General features: G+C 44.7%; 2 protein-coding genes across 5 annotated transcripts in view; one reads left to right on the plus strand and one right to left on the minus strand.

Annotated features, from left to right (window-relative positions):
- Pdgfrl (platelet derived growth factor receptor like) overlaps positions 1 to 9,914 on the plus strand; it is a 63,906-nt gene extending 53,992 nt beyond the window's left edge. The window contains exons 3-6 of the mRNA XM_036209493.1: positions 1,498 to 1,649; positions 5,647 to 5,940; positions 7,894 to 8,033; positions 9,426 to 9,914. Of these exons, the coding sequence (XP_036065386.1) occupies positions 1,498 to 1,649; positions 5,647 to 5,940; positions 7,894 to 8,033; positions 9,426 to 9,614 (775 nt within the window). The 3' untranslated portion in view covers positions 9,615 to 9,914. The remainder of the gene's footprint in view (positions 1 to 1,497; positions 1,650 to 5,646; positions 5,941 to 7,893; positions 8,034 to 9,425) is intronic.
- A 90-nt stretch (positions 9,915 to 10,004) lies between these two features.
- The window catches only part of Mtus1 (microtubule associated scaffold protein 1), a 150,119-nt gene continuing 141,610 nt past the window's right edge, over positions 10,005 to 18,513 (minus strand). For all 4 annotated transcript variants that reach the window (XM_036209488.1, XM_036209489.1, XM_036209491.1 and 1 more), the window contains 3 exons: positions 17,207 to 17,323; positions 13,314 to 13,411; positions 10,005 to 12,663 (listed from right to left, as the gene is read on the minus strand). In XM_036209488.1, coding sequence (XP_036065381.1) covers positions 12,450 to 12,663; positions 13,314 to 13,411; positions 17,207 to 17,323 — 429 coding nt within the window. In that variant the 3' untranslated portion in view covers positions 10,005 to 12,449. The remainder of the gene's footprint in view (positions 12,664 to 13,313; positions 13,412 to 17,206; positions 17,324 to 18,513) is intronic.

An 18,513-nucleotide genomic window follows, 5' to 3' on the forward strand; every position in this document is an offset into this window, starting at 1 on the left:
CTGCTTGGGGGTTCCATTATTTCCCATAAATCTCATGAGTTGGGGGCTAAGCCTATAATACGTGGGACTCTGTGGACATTCCACATCTAAACTGTCTGCAAAATAGGGAGCTGGCTGCCTGATATTCCAGATCTCTCCATTGCCAATGCTGCGTGCCGCTTCAGTTACGAGTCATTTGTATTTCACAATCCACACTGTGTGCTGCGCACAGATTTTTTTCTTCTCTCTTGGAGACTATGAAACAGATATGGCACCGTGCCTTTTTTCCTTGTCAGCATCCAATGTCATAACAGGAAGCCAGGGGTATGAGAGGGGCAGAAAAACAGGGGGGCCAAGAACTTCATTAGGAGAAAGTGGGGGAGTTCCTGAGAGGCTGTTGTAATTAGAAGCTTCCTGAGGGAGGAGAGATTTCCGTCGAGTTTAAAGGAGAGAGGTGATGGAGTAGGCGTGTACAGCCCCCACTTCACAGGCCTGGTGGGTGCAGTAAGCCATCCAGTGGGGAGCTAGAGCAGGGCCCTGTTCAGGACCCAACACCCAAGGTGATTTGTGTGTGCTAAATTTAGAGTTGTGCTCATACTGATATTGTTACAAGATGAAACAGGAGGCCCCTTACTACTCCATCAGAAAGCTATGTGGACCCCAGAGGAGCAAAGTCTTTGGATATCTGAGATGAGTACTTGGATTAAAACCATTTCTTTTGGCATAGCATGCTGAGTCTCCTAAGCCACAGGGGAGCATCTGTCATGAGGTTGATGCTTCTGGAATTCTGTCACAGTGTAGTTAGATGTTACTGTTTAGTAATAATGTCTGTCTGTATTTCTGGAAGAAATTGGGGATTTTTCAGAACTTCTTATCAGGCAGCTCGATAAAAGCATGAGAGTAAAATAAAAACAGAAATGGTAGGACGAGGCCTGAGTAAAAGCCAGCAAGCCCAAGGGACCTGAAGATTTCTTCAGAGGTGTGTCCCTACCTAGAGCTCACACCACAGCAGAGAAGACAGGTTTTGTTTTTCATATAATTATATAATATCTCTAAGGTTCTAAGCTTATGCTTTGCTGCTAAAAGAGATGTAAGGTTTTGGCTAATGCTGCGTGCTCTCAATTCACATTGTTGCAATTTCAGCCTGTTTCTTTGTAAAAAGCAAGTACCAGTCCCAGACTTCTATGGCTGAATTGCTAAGGTCCCCAAAGATCTTATTTCTGGAAATCCCAGCTCTGAGGCCAAAGGGAATTTCATCTGATGAAAAACGTAATTATCATTTATTATTTCCTTTTAGGAGAAGCTTTTCTTCCTCTCCTGCCCCCCATTCCCTAACCCTCTCCCCCACTCTATCCCCTCCACCCACCAAACACATTCTGATTATTTTGCCATCTGAGAGGCCACATCAGGTCACTGGGGTGTTTACTTCTGGAAGCAACAAAGCAGAAATTCATGGCTGGTGGGGCCCCTGGCTGGACTCTGACCTGCCCTGATGCCCTACCTCTCTTAAAATTACAGTGTGAAGCAGAATGAGCGCTATGGGCAACTGACTCTGGTCAACGCCACCTCTGCCGACACCGGTGAATTCAGCTGCTGGGGGCAACTGTGCAATGGTTACATCTGCAGAAGAGACGAGTCTAGGACAGGCTCCACCTATATCCTCTTCACAGGTACATGTGTGGTGCACAACAGAACCCCTTGAACCGCCGATGTCGCCTCCAAACTAGGGTTCCCACTGTAAGCAGAATATCAAGTAAACTATTTTTAAAAAGTCATTATTGTTCAGGCACAGAGCCAAGTACAAGTATTATGACAGTCTTTAAAGGGATATATATATATATATATATATATATATATATATATATATATATATATATATATATAAAATTTCAGGAGTTCCTTGTCTAGACATGAAAGGAGGTTTAGAGAGCTTAAGAAAATTCTTTAAGTCCCATTGCAGGTAGATGGCAGAAGGAGTGGAACATAGAACTGTCTGATACAGGGTCAATGCCTACATGGCCCAGAAGGGCAGCCACTTGATGCACGTAGCAACTTCAATATAACTGCATATTAAAATTAAATGCAATTTAAAACTCATCTCTTTGGTCACACCTGCCTCAGTTGGACTGCTCAGTTGTGACATTGGAATTGAAATGTTCTCCTAGAGGGCTGCATAGGAAGGAATGTTTCCACCGTCACGCAGTCCCATCACATTGTGCCATTGTTGGCTGCTCATTGCTGTACGGAGACCCATGATCAGCTCCTTCTGGAACCTCCATAGCAACAGGGTAGGGTTGCTAAAGATCACCTCATATTTGTTCTTACAAGTTCCGGGAGTTGAGACTTCAGAGTAGGGTTCCTGAAGTACCTAATCCTTGTAGTTTCTGTCTCATCATCTGAGACTAAGAGGGGGGCTGGGACACCTGTGGGTCCCATGGGGGAGCCCCTCCTCCCGTGTGGTGCCAGGAATGCACTGGCAAGGCAAAGCCTGTGATTTGATTACAGACTGGCTTCCGGTCTCCTTCCACCTCAGACCTCAGGGAGCTCCTAACATTGGGGGTTGAGGTTCTTCCGCAAGGTTCAAAGGTCACTTTTGAACAACTTGTAGGAATCTTGCAAACTCTGTTTACTGGTGCTATTATTGTACAGTGCATCTCAGGAGAGTCAAAGCCTCCTTTTAAGTGTCTGGGTAGAAAAGGAGCTCCCATGAGATTTGTCTAAGTCCTGAGTCAATCTGCCTTGCAGGTCTGTACTGAATTATGCCTATGACCCAGTGATCTTATATCCTGTCCATTAATAAATGCATTAGCAACAGCTCATATATTTTACCCTTCCTGCTCAAATAACTCTTCTGTGGCAAGAAGATACATTAGCAGGGCCAATCCTCCAGTACAGGTATCTCATTTCCTATGACATCCCAAGGAGAGGAATTAAAGCTATTTTATTATGTTTGTTTTAGAAACAATATGGATACAAAGACTTAAAATGACGAGATGACTATTCCAGTGTTCTGGGGCTTGTGGTAGCATATTAAGGAGTGAAACTCATTTTTTCTGACCCACAATCCTTGAGCTCTTCCTAGGACAAAATAATAGATGGATTAATGGATAGTTACAACTCTGCTATCTAGTGTCCTCTGTCGGAGAATTTCTAATGCTTGTTCATGGGAAGTTCATGGGAAGTGAATTTTTCATTTGGGGATATGCTACACAGACTTATCTGTGTGCTCTTTGTGTTATGCCATGTGGCAAAGTGTGAAAAAGGCAAACAATTAAGATGACTAACAGCTTATTAGTCTACGTAAGGATGGGTTTCATATTGAAATTGCAGATGAACGTTCTTTGCCAAGATTAGCACTAGTGTGTCTTCCCAAAGTGTTAGGTTTTGACTTGAAGACTGCCCTAGAGCTGTTATGGGTTAATAGGTTAGGGTTTAAGAGTGCTCTTTGGAGCTTTGTAAGTGGATCCTCTTTACTTCCTAAAGTCCCCTTGTGAACCAAAACAAAGATAACCATGTCAGCTTCAACTGTGAGCAAACTTCAGTCAGGACTGGGGATATAGCTCAGTGGATAGAGTGTTTGCCTAGCATGCACAAAGGTCTGGGTTCTAGCCCAGCACAATATACAATTGGGTGTGGTGGTGTATGCCTTTCATCCCAGTGCTCAGAAGGAAAATGTGGAAGGATCAGAGGTTCAGCATCATCCTTAGCTACATAGTGAGTTCAAGGACGAGCGTGGGCTTACAGAAGAACGTGTCACAGGGGAAGGAAGAATTAAAAGGGAGGGAAGGAGGAGGAGGGAGGTGATATCATTTTGTTGTTCTTTTACTCAATACACCCAAAGTCCAGGAAGACTTTCAGTACAGGGTTTGGCACTTTGTCTTTTGAAGTGTGGGTGGCGTTGGAAAACCAAGATGGGCTGCCACAGAAGCTGTGGTTCCTGCTGCTGGCACAGGAGTCCCTCAGAACATATGCTTCTCAGCTCCCCACATGGAGAAGCATCTGCCATTTGCTATGTTTGTGTGTTTCCTGGAGTTTGATGGCAAACACTGAAATTTTTTTCCGGGTGCTGCCTGTTGTTAATCTGTGTAATGTTTGAGTAACTGCCACATTTATTTCCTCTTATCCAGGCGGTGGGTTCCTGTTCGCTCTCTTCCCCTCTCCTCAACATTGAAGTATAACATACATAAAGGAAAGAATTCAGATCCTAAGTAGACAGTTCAATAAACTGTCCTCAAAGGAGCAGACACATGTAACTACCACCCAGACAGATCAAGGGGAACACTGTACCAATGGGAGGGCTTTCTCAACGGGAAATACTTGGGCAATGATTTTCATATGTGGAGACCACATTAATAAGTACTTTACTAGATACTGAGTGTGCTGTAATTTGTATTTTAGTTTATAGGCTATTAGCTTTGACTTTTAAAAATATAAAAACCCATGTGTTTAGTTTTTAAAGCAATGTGGTACATGAGTAAATACAAGCATATTTGCAGGGGAATGTACTCTCTAATTTTTTAAAGGAACCTCAACACATTTCTTTTTACAGATGGAAGCTACTGCTCTCGCTCTCTCCGTGTGTGTGTGTGTGTGTGTGTGTGTGTGTGTGTGTGTGTGTGTGTGTAAAATACTGGGGGGAGGTCGCCAGCTACATGGTAGCCAAGTAGAAGCCATCTCTGAGACCAGCAGGTTTCCCTCTGTCCCTAACCCAGCCCTCTCCATTAGCCTTGGAATACATTCTATCTTCTGTGTTGGGATCCTGAGGACACAGTGACATTGTTATTTGGTCCTTCCACAGGACCTCCCCTGTAAAAGAATGCCCCCTGAACAGAAGCCCTTGGTGATGAGGCTCATTCCCCATGCAGAAGCACAGAGTGTTTCAAGGTCTTACAAATGTTTCTCCTGGGGCTGGAAAGATGGCTCGGCCATTAAGATCTTGCTGTTCTTTCATAGGATTTGAGTTTAGAGTGAAGTACCCATATCAGGGGGCCCACAACTGCTGGAGAGACTATAGTGCCAGGGGTATCCAACATTTTCTTCTGGCCTCCACAGGCACTCACACACATGTAATCCCCACACACATCTACAGAAATAATGATCCTTTTAAAAATTTTATTTTTAACCTAAGGAAATCGGTCTCCTTTCTAATGCTTCATCAGCATGATCCATGGTTCTGATGTGAGTTGAAATGACATCTTTTTTGTTTCCTTTGAGGACATAGGGACAGTAGATAAAGTTACCCTTCCACCACTATGATAGAATACCTAAGACAATTAAGAGAAAGTTTTGGAGGTTCATGTCCATGGTCAATTGACCTCATGTCTTCGATCCCGTGTTGAGGCAGGCGTCATCATCAGGAATCGGGTAGAGAGAAAAGGCCGATGTCTTACAAATATCTTCAAGAGCACATCTCTACTGACCTAAAGCCCCCCAAGAACTTTCAACAGCCAAGTCTTTAACTCAAGGACCTCTAGGGGACAGTCAGCATCTAAATTATAGCAGGATGCAAACAATTCCCTCCCCGTTTGTTCAAACCCAGCCTTCCCTTAGAGACCCAGTGTGCTGAGTACACTGTCAGTGTCGTTACATTTTGTGCCGATTTTAAGAATCTTTGAGGCAACCTCACTGCATTTCTTTTGAGTCATTCAGCCTGTGTCATCTCTGCAGAAAAAGGAGAGCTGTTTGTACCTTCTCCCAGTTACTTTGATGTTGTCTACCTGAACCCGGACAGACAGGCCGTGGTTCCTTGTCGAGTGACAGTGGTGTCAGCCAAAGTCACGCTCCACAGAGAGTTTCCCGCCAAAGAAATCCCCACCAATGGAACAGACGTTATCTATGACATGAAGAGAGGCTTTGTCTACCTGCAGCCTCATTCTGACCACCAGGGTGTGGTCTACTGCAAAGCTGAAGCTGGCGGCAAGTCTCAGATCTCCGTCAAGTATCAGCTGCTCTATGTAGAGGGTAAGTCAGTCTGCCTTCTTCCCCTGACCGATATTGGTGCTGCCTACTGGTTGGGAGGAAAAATACAAAGACATAGGGTGGTGTTCTACAGGCTTCTCTACAGCATTTCTAGAGCATTCGGCTCCCTTGTCTCATCCCCTCTGTCCCCCACTCCAAAGTCTTTTGATTAGCAACTCCCTTGGATCCCCAGTCTCCCCTTAGGACTCACCTGCCTTTCTGTCTTAACCAAGTATCTCCTAGCATCATCATCTACTTCCCACCTTGAGGATGGCATCCTGTTTGTGCCCAATTCTACTTCCGCCACTTGTTTTGCCACGCTCTTCCTCCACAGTGCTGGCTCTGGTTCCATTGGTTTTCTTCTTTCCTGTCACTCCCTGTCATTCCTTTAACAGCTGTCTTTCTTGCCATTGCATTTTCAGGGTGACATCAGTGTCTACCTGAAGTCTTTGGCCTGTTCACTAGACACCTCCATTCCACTCTATCAGTCACAATGTGTGAACACGTAGACAGCCACAACTGGTTGGATGTAGGAATTATAAGGTCTCATCCCTACCTCCCCCAGCTCCCAACACAAGCTCTCCTCCTTCAGCCTACCACTCTCACACCTGTTCCAAGGCTTTTCTGATGGCACAGGGATGGACTAATGAGCCGATCTTCTACACAACCATATAACACTGCCCTTCCATGACTTCCTATAGAGTGCCTCACTGTTCCCCAAAATGGAGGAAAGGGGGTGATTCCTCTTGGACTGTAATTCCTGATAAATACAGAGGCTTATATTACTTAACCAATTTCTATTAGTCTATGTCACCATGTAGCCATAGCATTGCTGGTTTGCAGGCATCTTGTTGCTCCTTGGACATCCTGGTGTCCTCCCATGCACCTGCCTCACCTCCACCTTCATCTTGCTTTCAGTTCAAATCTAGCCTTATTCTGCCCTGCCATAGGCCAATGCAGCTTCATTTATCAGCCACTCAGAGCAGCACATATTCACAGCGTACAGAAAGACATCCCACAGCATGGGACTATCTAAGGTGACCTCCTTTCTTATGCCTTGATCTCTTTGTGGAACTGCTCATCTCTACCCATAGCTGTGCACTAACAATTTATTTCCGTACGGTTGCTGACTACAGTTTCAATCCATACATTTAGCTACTTCTTACCTATAGAGACACAAAGTCCTGCTGGGCCTCACATGGCTGGCTTCACAGCTCCGGCCCACCTCGTCTTACCTCATGGACGGCTCAGGAATCCTCCTATGTCTTTTAAGCTCGGTGCTGGGACTTCAGTTCAACTGCTCGCCTGACTCTATCTAGCTTACGGCTCACTCTGGGCTTCTCTTTCCAATGAAGCATTACAGTTGCCCACTTGGTACCTGGCGTGTAGGCTCCAAGAGCTCAGTCCATCTGTCTGCCTGGCTCCTGTGGTCTGAGTTCCTAGCATATCTCCTTGCTTAAGGCTGCTATGAAAATTACTCATAACCAAAGTTTCTGAGATGTTATGACATAAGGGTCCTGCCAACACAGGTAGCACCTGTGTTACCCTGCAGATACTTCTCACTGGGATATTTGGGACTCTTCAGAGGATAGGTATCGCATACCTGTTTGCCCACCTCCACCCAGCCAGGCTGCCTTCACTTACCCTTTCTACAGGTGTCGTTGTCTCCGCCCTGCCCCAGCCTTTATATCTTTCACATGACCCTGGTCAACTTGTTAGCTCCTTCCCCAGCCACAAGCATGGGGCTTGGGAGCTTGGATTCTGGATGACTACCCCTCTTCTGAACTACCAAGGTAGAGAGGCAGAGGCAACTTCCAACGCAATCTTAGGGGGTGCATGCTAGTGTTGGCCCCCTGAAACCATAGAAAAGGCAGGTTTCCTCTCTTCAAAGAGAATGCATGCTTTTCTTGATCAGAGTTATGGATCTCATGATTCTTACCTCCTGCTTGCTTCTAGTTCCCAGTGGTCCTCCATCAACAACCATCTTGGCCTCCTCCAACAAAGTGAATGGCGGGGATGACATCAGTGTGCTCTGCACTGTCCTAGGGGAGCCTGATGTTGAGGTAGAATTCCGGTGGATCTTTCCTGGGCAGAAGGTAAGTGCCACACCCAAGCCTCAGCCAGCACCTTTACTTTTCATCACTTAGACCATACTTTATGTGCAAGGTTTAGGAGTAGGTGGGAGCCAGGGAATGTTTGCCTAAGATTGTTCCAGTCTGATTCAAAATATACTGTTTTCCAGAAAAAGAAAAAGTGGATGACTACTTGGTAATTCATTCAAGATACCTTTTGATGTGTGATTTTTCATTGTTCTTACTCACATAGTGGAACGAAAGGGGCCTACTTCTGAACTTCTCTCTCATCTTCTAGGTCCACTACGGGTGACTCTCACCCACTCCAGGAATCCTTCACACTGCATGAAGCTTCAAAAGCCATGGGTGGGAGGGAGCAACAGCAGGCCATGAATCCTCACACAAGGCCGGTGAAATCTGTGAGCAGTCTCCAAGTGGGCATATAAACATAGGCCCCGTTCACAAGGTCCGGTGAGGTCAGCACGGTTTAAAAATAGACTTCTATAAAAGAAAGTGCTGTGTCCTCAGCCTCGGTGCAGGTTTCGCTCACTGAGAAAGTTGCTACCAACTTTGTTGCCAGAGATGTCGTCTCCCAAGATATACTCGGGAGCCAATGCTCTGCGCTAAGCCTATGAGAAGTGGAAAATAATGGTCTCCAGAGAACATTACTTTCCAGCATCCTGCTGCTAGGTTGTTTTTTTAAATACATTGTCACACTTAGACAAACATTCTTGCTTTTTAATAGAATGACCTTTCATGTTGCTGTTATTTTATTATGAGAAAAACTGTTAAGTTGGTAATAGTATGATTACCTTTATTGAGTGAATTTAGAAAACACTGTTTTTTATCACTGTAGTTACCTGAAATGGATCTTAAAGGTGACACTCTTCTAGAATAGGCATTCATGTTGTCTAGAGCATGATCTTACCTTTACTTTGGTACAGCTTGCCTCCCTCTGTAGTCTCAAGGAACATTAGCCTAATTACGTTCCTGCCTCTCCCAAATCAGAGGCACAGGGAGTTATTCTGTGACTGCACAGCCAGTGCTTTGGGCTTTTGACCTTAAATTCCACAAATAAGAACACTTGGCAGTAACAGTTGGTAATGTGATGATATAATTCTGCCTACGTATTTATGCTTAAGACCAGTTCCCCTTAGAGGTCCCAAATAATCCATTTCACATCTATAAAGAGCAGAAAGAAATCATGGAACAGCATCCTGAAATTCAAGACCCCCTTGGAGAAAAAAATGCAGCCTTGAATGAGTATAGGGTTAAAAAAGAAAAAGCCTATACACTCAGCATACAAACTAGTCTTCACTGAGCATGTGCTCTGTATTCGAGAATGGGTTGGGTGGATGGAAAAAGAGTAAAGCAGTTTGTCCCTCTGGCTTCAGTCTGTGTACCATCTTTAAACAGGATGAAAGGCCTGTGACCATTCAAGACACCTGGAGACTGATCCACAGAGGACTGGGGCACACCACAAGAATCTCCCAGAGTGTCATTGCCATTGAAGACTTTGAGACCATTGATGCAGGCTATTACATATGCACGGCTCAGAATCTCCGAGGGCAGACTACAGTAGCTACCACTGTTGAGTTTTCCTGACTTGGAAAGTGAAGTATAATGAACCGATGGGGAAGCCATCTGTATACACCACACTGAGATGAGTACTTTGTGGGATGTCAATACCAAAGGCCAACCTCTCTGCCTGTGGGTCAGACATCCAAATTAAAAGGAAGTCGTCAGTCTATTAATAGAAGTGTTAACTTTGTATTTTGATTACTTACAGCCATGTTTCTAATTTTTATACCAAGAAAACATGTCAACAACTTTGTATAATCATTTCTATTAAATGAGCAAGATTTTATAAAAAAAAAAAAATGAGATTAGCTGTTTGTTGGGCATCCAGAAGAACCTGGCATCAATTTTTGTGTTATTGCCTTGTATTCTGATTGAACCAAGTTCAACTGCTTACTCACAAGCAACAACTCGAGATTCAAATGCTTAGATATGTCACTTTATCAAAGCTAATATGAGTTAATTTATAAAGGTATCAAAAATCACATTTTTACATTAAATTGCCACACCACAAGTACTAATTTTTAAACAATTTAGCCTTTACCATAACAGAGATGAACAGGTTAAGAAAGATTCAACTTTAGCTAGACCTGTCTTCAAAAGTACTTAAGATCACAGCTGTTCCAATTTTCTTTTGCCATACAGTAGAAATTGTTTAAACTAGCCAAAATTCAGTATTTGAATTTCAAAAAGCTTAACCTTGAACTCAAGTGCTGCAAACCCATTTCAGCCCACAACACATTTATAGGGTTAGGAGTTCTATAAAACAGCAGCGGGAACTGTCTTAACTAATGAGGGTTGAGAAGGGTGTACAGAACATAACCTAATACTTTCAGGAGTGAAGTATGCCAGAAGTTACCATTCTCATATTGAATAGTTCAGCATTATTTATTTGATCAAGGTAAAATACACTTTCCATCACTATAAACTACAAGTTTTCACACATCCACATTTTTTCTACGATGTGTCAAGTTTTGTGTCCTACGAAAAACATGGTTTAAAAACAAAACATAAAAGCTCTCTCTCTTTTGTTTCCTATCTTCTCTCTTGTCTTCTAACCTCTGAAGGTATTTTAACTGCTGTAAGATTGACCTAAATGGTACAGAGGATGGCAGGGAATCTCATGAACTTTGACTGTAACTACAGCATAAATGATAAACCCAACTTTGGCTAATGTCATTGGGCACAACTTGGGACTGGGAGCAGAGATATTCCAGGAGGTGGCAGCGAAGCTACAGTCTATTTATCAGAAGCAGACATGGAAGGTTACATACATCCTAAACTATTGGAGATTAGAGACTTCATTCAGCACAACCACTAATAAAAAGCATGCGGCATGAATATCCATGAGCTACGCAGTGTACAGGCCCATGATGACTCTAATATCCACCTCTAGTATTCTGCATCTGTCCTAAATCTAGGGTTATTAGATCAGCCACTGAACATGGGTTAGTAAATACTGACATCACGATGCTGACAGGAAGCAGGGAGGGGGGTGGGGTGAGCAGCCACAGCGATCTGCTACCTTTCACTGAGTGTTAGTCTGGGGAGGGAGTAAATGAAATTTTGGGAAGAAATTCAAATGCACTGTGTAGGAGTTACATAAGCCACATGTTCCACTCTTTGGCTGACCTTTCTGTTACATTCCAGTGACAGGAGGACTGCCCAAAGGGGCCCTCAAGTCAGCATTACCGCTCGGGACTCTTGATCTATTAAACAGGAAGTGTTGGTGGTTTCACAGGGTGCTTCTGGCCATTAGTACATGCTGAAGGCTGTCTTTACGGACTTCCCTAAGGGTTTCCAAAATTTATTCCCTCAGATCCGGATGGTACCTTACTGCATCAGCACCTCAAAGATAAGCTGGCTCCGGAAAAAACACTCGCTATTGGGAAAGAGGTAGAAAGCTTGCTTCTGTGGCCCTAGGTGGAGGAAGGAAAGGCGGATGCAGATAATGGGGAGAGAAGACGAAGGTTTACCTCTGAAGATAGCTTAGAGTCAAGGTGAAAATAAGGCAGAAACAACCATGGGTACTGCCCCCTTCTTCTCTATACAGATGTGTGTTTAGAAAAATTAGCTCGTAGCCTGAGAAAATGGATCGGAGTATAGTAGTTAGGCTCATAAAAAAAAAAAATCTACAGGAAAGCAAAAAACAAATCAAACTGGTTTCAACTGACAAAACTGAACACTGAAAAACTAACAGAAATGTACAGACATCAACAAACCAAAAGGCTTTTTCTGTCAGACTCCAGCCCTGCTGCGTCCCAGTGCGCGAAGAGGAATTGGTAGTCACACAAGCAACCACTGCTTTCTCTTCTATGGCTTTTGTTGACATGTGTACACTGATTACAACTTGATTAATACAGGATCAGCCATATTCAATCGTTGACTTTTAATACACAGCAGAGAGGACTGTGACAGTCACATGACACACCAGTACACCCATTTCAATCACACATACCTCCGCCCACAGACCGGGAAAAAAAAAAATCACAAGAAGGTGTCTCTGGTGAAGAATATTATAAAGGTTATAAATCTTTATCATAATAGGCCCCTGAGAGTTTCCCCTTTTGCTTAGGTGAAGGAAGGCAGAAAAGAACAAGGTTCCCTCGTCCTTAAGTGCTTTGTGCAACTACGTCCACATCAATTCCAAAAAATCTAGTTTTGGAGGACGCTTTTGGACCAAGTTTTAAAAGTCATCCTCCGGAGCTCCCGACTCATAAGTAGCCGATAAGGTGGTGGCTGCTTTCCAGTTTATCCTATGGAAATGCCAGAGAGCCAATTCAGCTCCTCTTCCCATGAGAGGGTCAGTCCTGCAGAACCACACCTCGGTGCCTTCAGAGGCTCTCCCGCATTCAGGAAGCGTCATCTGGGTGAGATGCTGGGGCTGGAGAAGGACCCGGAATTCCTGGGGGACTGGAAAGGGATGGCCGAGGACGTGGGTGACCTCTTGGGGCTGCACAGGTCCCCATTATGCAGTTTCCACAGCAGCTCCTCGTTCTCCATGGATAGTCTCTTGTTGACCTTTGACTCCTTCTCCAGGGACTCCTGCAGGGCTGCCTGCTCCGTGGAAAGTTGCCTTGAAAATAAAAACCCAAAGACCATGTGGAATCCAAGTCAAAAAGCAACTCTTCCAGTTTAAACAGGAAGACGGTGCAAGAAACCTACTCTGGGAGAATTAGGATCTAGCCCAGGGTCATAGATTTTTTTTTTTTTTTTTTAAAGCCAAGAAACCCAAAATACTGCAGGGAAGCAAATAAGGTGGGTGATAGAGGGCCCGCCTAACATGTGTGAGGTCCCTGGCTCAGGTCTACACACTACAAAAAGGAAAATAAAACTCCCAAATACTAGGAGCGTAAGCCTGACCCAAATAAATCATCCTATTAGTAATAATTGGCAGCTCTAGGTTTTGAGCAGTTTCCCAGGAGGCAGTGGGGCACGTGCACAAGGCTTTGGCTTGTTTCATTCCTGTCTTAAGGCAAGGGCTGTTTTCTGTTCACATTTGTGACCGCTCCCTGTCTGAAAAGCCATCACTACGGTTAGTTAGTGAGCTCCAGGTCGGGGAGACAGTCTAGGCCCCTTGGGTAGATCCTAAGCTGCTACTTTCAGAGGGAAACCTGTGCCTCTCTGCTTCACTCAAGCCCAGGCGGTAGCCAGTAGAGCATGTCCAGAAGAGAACAGCCAATGCTGAGCACCAGAGAAGGGAAGATGAGACTCTTGTAGTTTTACCTCGAAATTGCCATGTGTTTGTCCATTCGAGCTTTTAACTCCTCGTTTTCCTGCTGGAATCGCTTCAGTTTGTCAACCAATGCTGTGTTGTTGTCCACCTTGGGGTAAACAAGGGTTAAGAGTCATACACAAATGAATAAATCAATCCCCTCACTTCCTAAGGCGTATTCCGGATTCAGGATGCCGTCAAAAGACTGAGTGAGGGGAACCGTAGTGGCGAGCTGACGTGTGGAGAGGCCATGCAGCAAGACTCTGGAGCACATCAGGAGAAATCACGACAGGAAGCCTCCCTGCACGGGTCGAGGGACACTTTGGTCCTGCTGGTCTCCCAAGCCTCACTCTCACAAACTGATCAGTTGAGAGATTAAAGGGTAAGACCCACAAAGGCATTGAATCACTGAACACAGTGGCCAGCTAATTCCACCCCCACTCACTGTCCTAAGGTATGATTTATTACTTGTTTGGGAGGTGACATCCCAGCTCAAACTTAACTTGGTGACAAAATTTACCCCAAGTCCCTGCTATGGCAGCCTACTATGGCTCATTGGCTTAGAGTAAAGTATCTAGGTGGAACTCTTGTTTTTAAGACATCTTCACGTCCAGAAAACATTCACGACAAGCAAGCCAGTCAGATGAAATAACTTTCTAGAAAAACATCTACAGATAAAAAAGGGGGTGGGGTGGAAGGAGAGGAAACACCTTGAAACGCTGAGAATAATGCATTTAAGATAAAACGACAAACTGGGATAGCATGGAATTAAAAAAACAGTGGCAACTGGCTTTAAACCAATGCTTTGTTTTATAGAGGTAAAAACTCAACCTTTGCTGTCACAGAGCAAAGTGCTGGAAGAGCTAGCTCTCAAAGCAAAGCTTGCTTTCTTAGGCAGTGTCCTCATGCTAGGTGTGATAGTTTGCCCACTTGACACCACCTAGAATTATCTGGGAAGAAAGCCTCAATGAATGACAGTCTACACCAGGCTCGCCTGTGGGCATGCCTCTGAGGGATCAGCTTGATTGCCTAAATGTGGACAGCCACACCATCAGGTAGTGGCTCAGATCCAAGGACAAGCTGCTTGTTCGTGTTGGGAGTTTATCTGCTCTGTTGCTGCTGCTGCTGATTCTATCTCTGATATTAGAGTCAGCTTCTTCACGCGTCCAGTGTGGACTGATGATCAAAGGCTCTCCAGGAACCAATCCTGTTAGCCTTTGGCACCAGGAGGGAACTGCAAAGGAGGCACCCAGCCTTGAGGGTTGAACAATTCCCAGGTTCTCAGGCTTTCCAGCAGCCATTGCTGGACTACTCTGAGCTTATCGTGTGAGGCAGGCCAGCAAATTCTTCTTCAATGTGTATTCTATCAGCTCTGTTCCTTTAGAGGACCCTAATACACTAAGTGTCCTAACTTCATTAAAGGCCTGGAAACTCCTAGCACACGACGTGGCAGTGGCGCTGAGTGTACCCATTGTCACAGCAACCTGTCCTCCTATATGAACAACAGTATGATGCTGACTGATGCTGTTAGGATGCCTCCTGGTCGGGACATAAAACAGAAACATTATGGCTCAATAGAAATTAAGATATGTTTGTACTTTTATAGCAGAGGATTTTTTTAATCACCCAAGATCTTCTGATAAGCATGAACGGAAGATGGAGCAACAAATTATTAACAGGGTGTCCTGAGTCATCGCTGCCGACCTGCTGAGCAGGTGTCACAGGGCGACCTTCGGCACAACGTGCTATGGGTGCTGGGTTGGGCCTGTTAACAACTAGGAGTTTCATGCATTCCTTAAAGAGAAAAAAAAAAAAAAAACCACTTCCTGTACTTCTGGTACCTCCAATGATGGGCAGAGGTGAAGAGTCCCAGCTGTAAGTACCTGCTACCATCCTGACCTCTACTACGTGATAGATGTATGCTCTCAAACTAGAACTGGGCTGGACTTAGAAATATGTCAGTTTGGGGATCTCCTTTGTGGCTCGGGAGATGTCATGCTTCATGGTAGGTTAGAGAGCCATCATGAACCCTGCCGGATCATGCATATCAGAACAGAAGCTGGGTGACACTCTGGGTCCATTCATAGGGAACAGTGGCCGGGAGTTGTTATAGGCCCGGTCTGCCCTCATTTGTCACTGTCATTGACTGAAGCAGCTGAATCAAGGGGGTAGGGGAAGCACTCAGATCAACTGCAGTAAGCCTTCACCTGCGCACCTTTGTCTGGAGACTTTAGGGTTGACAGGACATTACTGATGGGAAGGTTGTCGACGGTGCTTTTGTATCAGATCTGCTACCTGTTCTGCCACACATGTCTCCACAGGGGTGAATGCCCACAAAGAGAAACACCCCAGTCATCCCTGTTCTGCCACCTATCCCAGGGGCCCTGGAACCCACCAGCCTAGGCCTACCCATGCATCATCGCAGGAGTGAGCCCCTTGTGATGCTTCGGTCCCAGCTGAGCCACAAATTGACCACAGCAATGGGGCAAAGTCCCAGGTTTTGGCACATTCTTGTCTGACTGATAAAAATGGATAGTTCCACCCACCCCTTTGGCCACTACATGTGTATTTCCTTTAAAAATTATTAGCACATGTTTACTGTACACAGTAATGAACTTCAAAATGGCATTTTTCTTCTTATGGTTCAAGTACTTTGACCATATTTACTCTCCACTGCTCATTCCTGTCCCCTCCCCCCCTAGTCCTCATGCTCTTCCCAATATGGTCCCACGACTCTCGTGTCATATGTGTACATGCTTATCATCTAGGCTCCACATGAGAGAAAATGGTATTTGTCTTTCTGGGTCTGGCTTATTTCACTTAACAGGATCATCTCCATCAATTATTTCTGCAAATGGCACAATTTCATTCTTCATTATGGCCAATTAAAATGCCATTGTGGATTTGAAAAAAACAAACAAAAAAACCACAACAAAACAAAAACAAAAAACCAAAGCCTTCCCCTGCTACCACCACATACATTTCCTGACAAGGTGAGGTGAATGCCTGTAAGCTTACTTCAGCATTACCTCCCTCGAAAAACCAGTTCATTATCTCTAGGAAACAAAACACCACACGGAGCCAAGTCCCCAAACACTGAACAAAAAAAAAGTCGAACAGATAAAAGCGCCCAGTGGGTCGGTCCCCTGTTCTCCAGGCTGGTCTAGGATTGAATGAGACATTGCTTCATGGAGTGGGGAGTCGCCCAGGACTGAGTGGAGGAGAGAGGGGAAGCACTGGATGACAGTTGGGAGCAAGGCAGCAGCAGCCAGGGTCACTTAAGCTGTTCTGACGAACTGTGACAGCGTGGTTCCTGTCCTGGCTGGCACACCCTGTGTTTCAGGGCTGGCCCAAGGCGGACAGTACCCGGAGGACACTGAGGAGCCTGGTTTTCCACCATGTTTCTTGTGGTTTTCCGATGGGGCTAAATCTTCTCAACACACAATCTATCATCATCTAATTCTTAAAAAGATAAGGCATTCTACTAGAGATTGCCCAATGAGATTAATGAATATGTCCACTTGTCTCTCCTGACCAGGGTGGGTGGTGCATTGAAATACTAAAAAAATTAAAACTGAAAAAATTTTCATTAGGCCAGTGAAGATTCACAGACTATTGAATTGTGAGCCTGGTTTATGATAGCTTTTCCAAAACTAATTGCTGCTTTATATGTATCCCATAAAAAAAAAAAAAATAGTGTTCTAGAAAGCAGCGATTAATCAACTTGTAATAGATCTGGAAAAGACAGTGCAAATCTGACCCTTTCTGTGCATTCCAAATGCCGTTACGTACAAGTTTTCTCAGCTGCGTAGCTCTAAAGCTATGAGCTGAGTCCCTAGATCCCAGGCAACACCCTGCGCCCCACATGGGAGGTGCTCAATCCACCATCCTGGAGGAGGCTCACCAGCTTCTCCATCTTCATCAGCTTCATGTCCTGCTGATGCAGCTTCTCGTTCTTGATCTCTAACACGGCTTTCAGGCTTTCCAGTTCTTGCTCCAGATACATGACCTGAGGGTTTTTCTGGAGAACACACACCGAGATAATGGCTATGATTTATTTCACACTTTACACAGCCTAACCTCTTGGTATACAGAATCTCTGACTAGATGTATGCAAGGGGTGACTTACTTTTGCCTTTTTTTCTTTTTTGGACACAGGCAGGGTCATGCTATGAAACCTAGACTGACTTGGTATTCACAGTAATCCTCCTGCCTCCACTTCCCACTGCTGGGATTACAAGTATACACTGCCATGCCCGTTAAACATATGTTTCTTTTTCATTTTTGTCTTTTTTTTTTTTTTTTTGAGACAAGTTCTCATTCTGTAGCCCGGGCTGAACTAGGACTCACACAGCATAGTCTGGCCTTGAATTTGTGGCCACCCTCTCTTGTCTCAGGCTCCCCAGCACCAGAATGACGGGCATGAGTCACCATGCCTGGCTTAAGCAGTTTCAAAGAAATAAAGAGTGAAGACCACTTTGGCCTAGAAGACTTTGGTCAGAATCGACAACCAACATTTTACTTATTGCTTAGTCATTTAATAGGGATAGATGCTGACTTTTGTCAAATCTCTTATTAGAAATAAAACCATTGCTTACAACATGAAAACAGAGCTCTGGAGAGAGATGGGCCTCTCTCCAGTCCTAAACTGGGGTCTGGAGAGAGAAAAGGCAAGGGGAGTTTTCTCTGAGCAAATCAGTCTCAGGAGACACACAGGCCAAGGCAGTACACATGCAGAGCTCCGGGAAGCAGCGTTCAGTGATAATGTCCTTAGCCTCCGGGGGCTTTCCTCATGGTTATGCTGGCTTGGCCATACCTCGAGGATAGCCATAAGCCTCCCACAGAACATACACAGTCTCCCAAAGAGACAGTCATGATACCACCAGTGTGGGGCAACCCCACACCCTGCCCCTTGTTTAACTGATGAAAAATCAACTGAACATCTGACAGTTTGATACAAATCAGCTATATCTGACCTATTGGCCAGATGTTAAATGAAAGTTTCTGAGCATTCAGTGGTTTAGATGATCAAAACCACCTCCTGGGGCAGTGTAGATTCCCTTCCGGAGGAATCCTGGGGGAGGATCAGATTTGATTTACTTTATCTCACTCTTCAAAGTCTTTACTTCACAAAAGGAGGAAATGTGTTCTATGGGTCAAATAATCTGCTTTGTAAAGTCCAGGAGAGGTCCCAGACCCAGAAGGGTCATA

This window comes from Onychomys torridus, chromosome 17 (assembly GCF_903995425.1).
Source record: "Onychomys torridus chromosome 17, mOncTor1.1, whole genome shotgun sequence".
Taxonomy (NCBI): domain Eukaryota; kingdom Metazoa; phylum Chordata; class Mammalia; order Rodentia; family Cricetidae; genus Onychomys; species Onychomys torridus.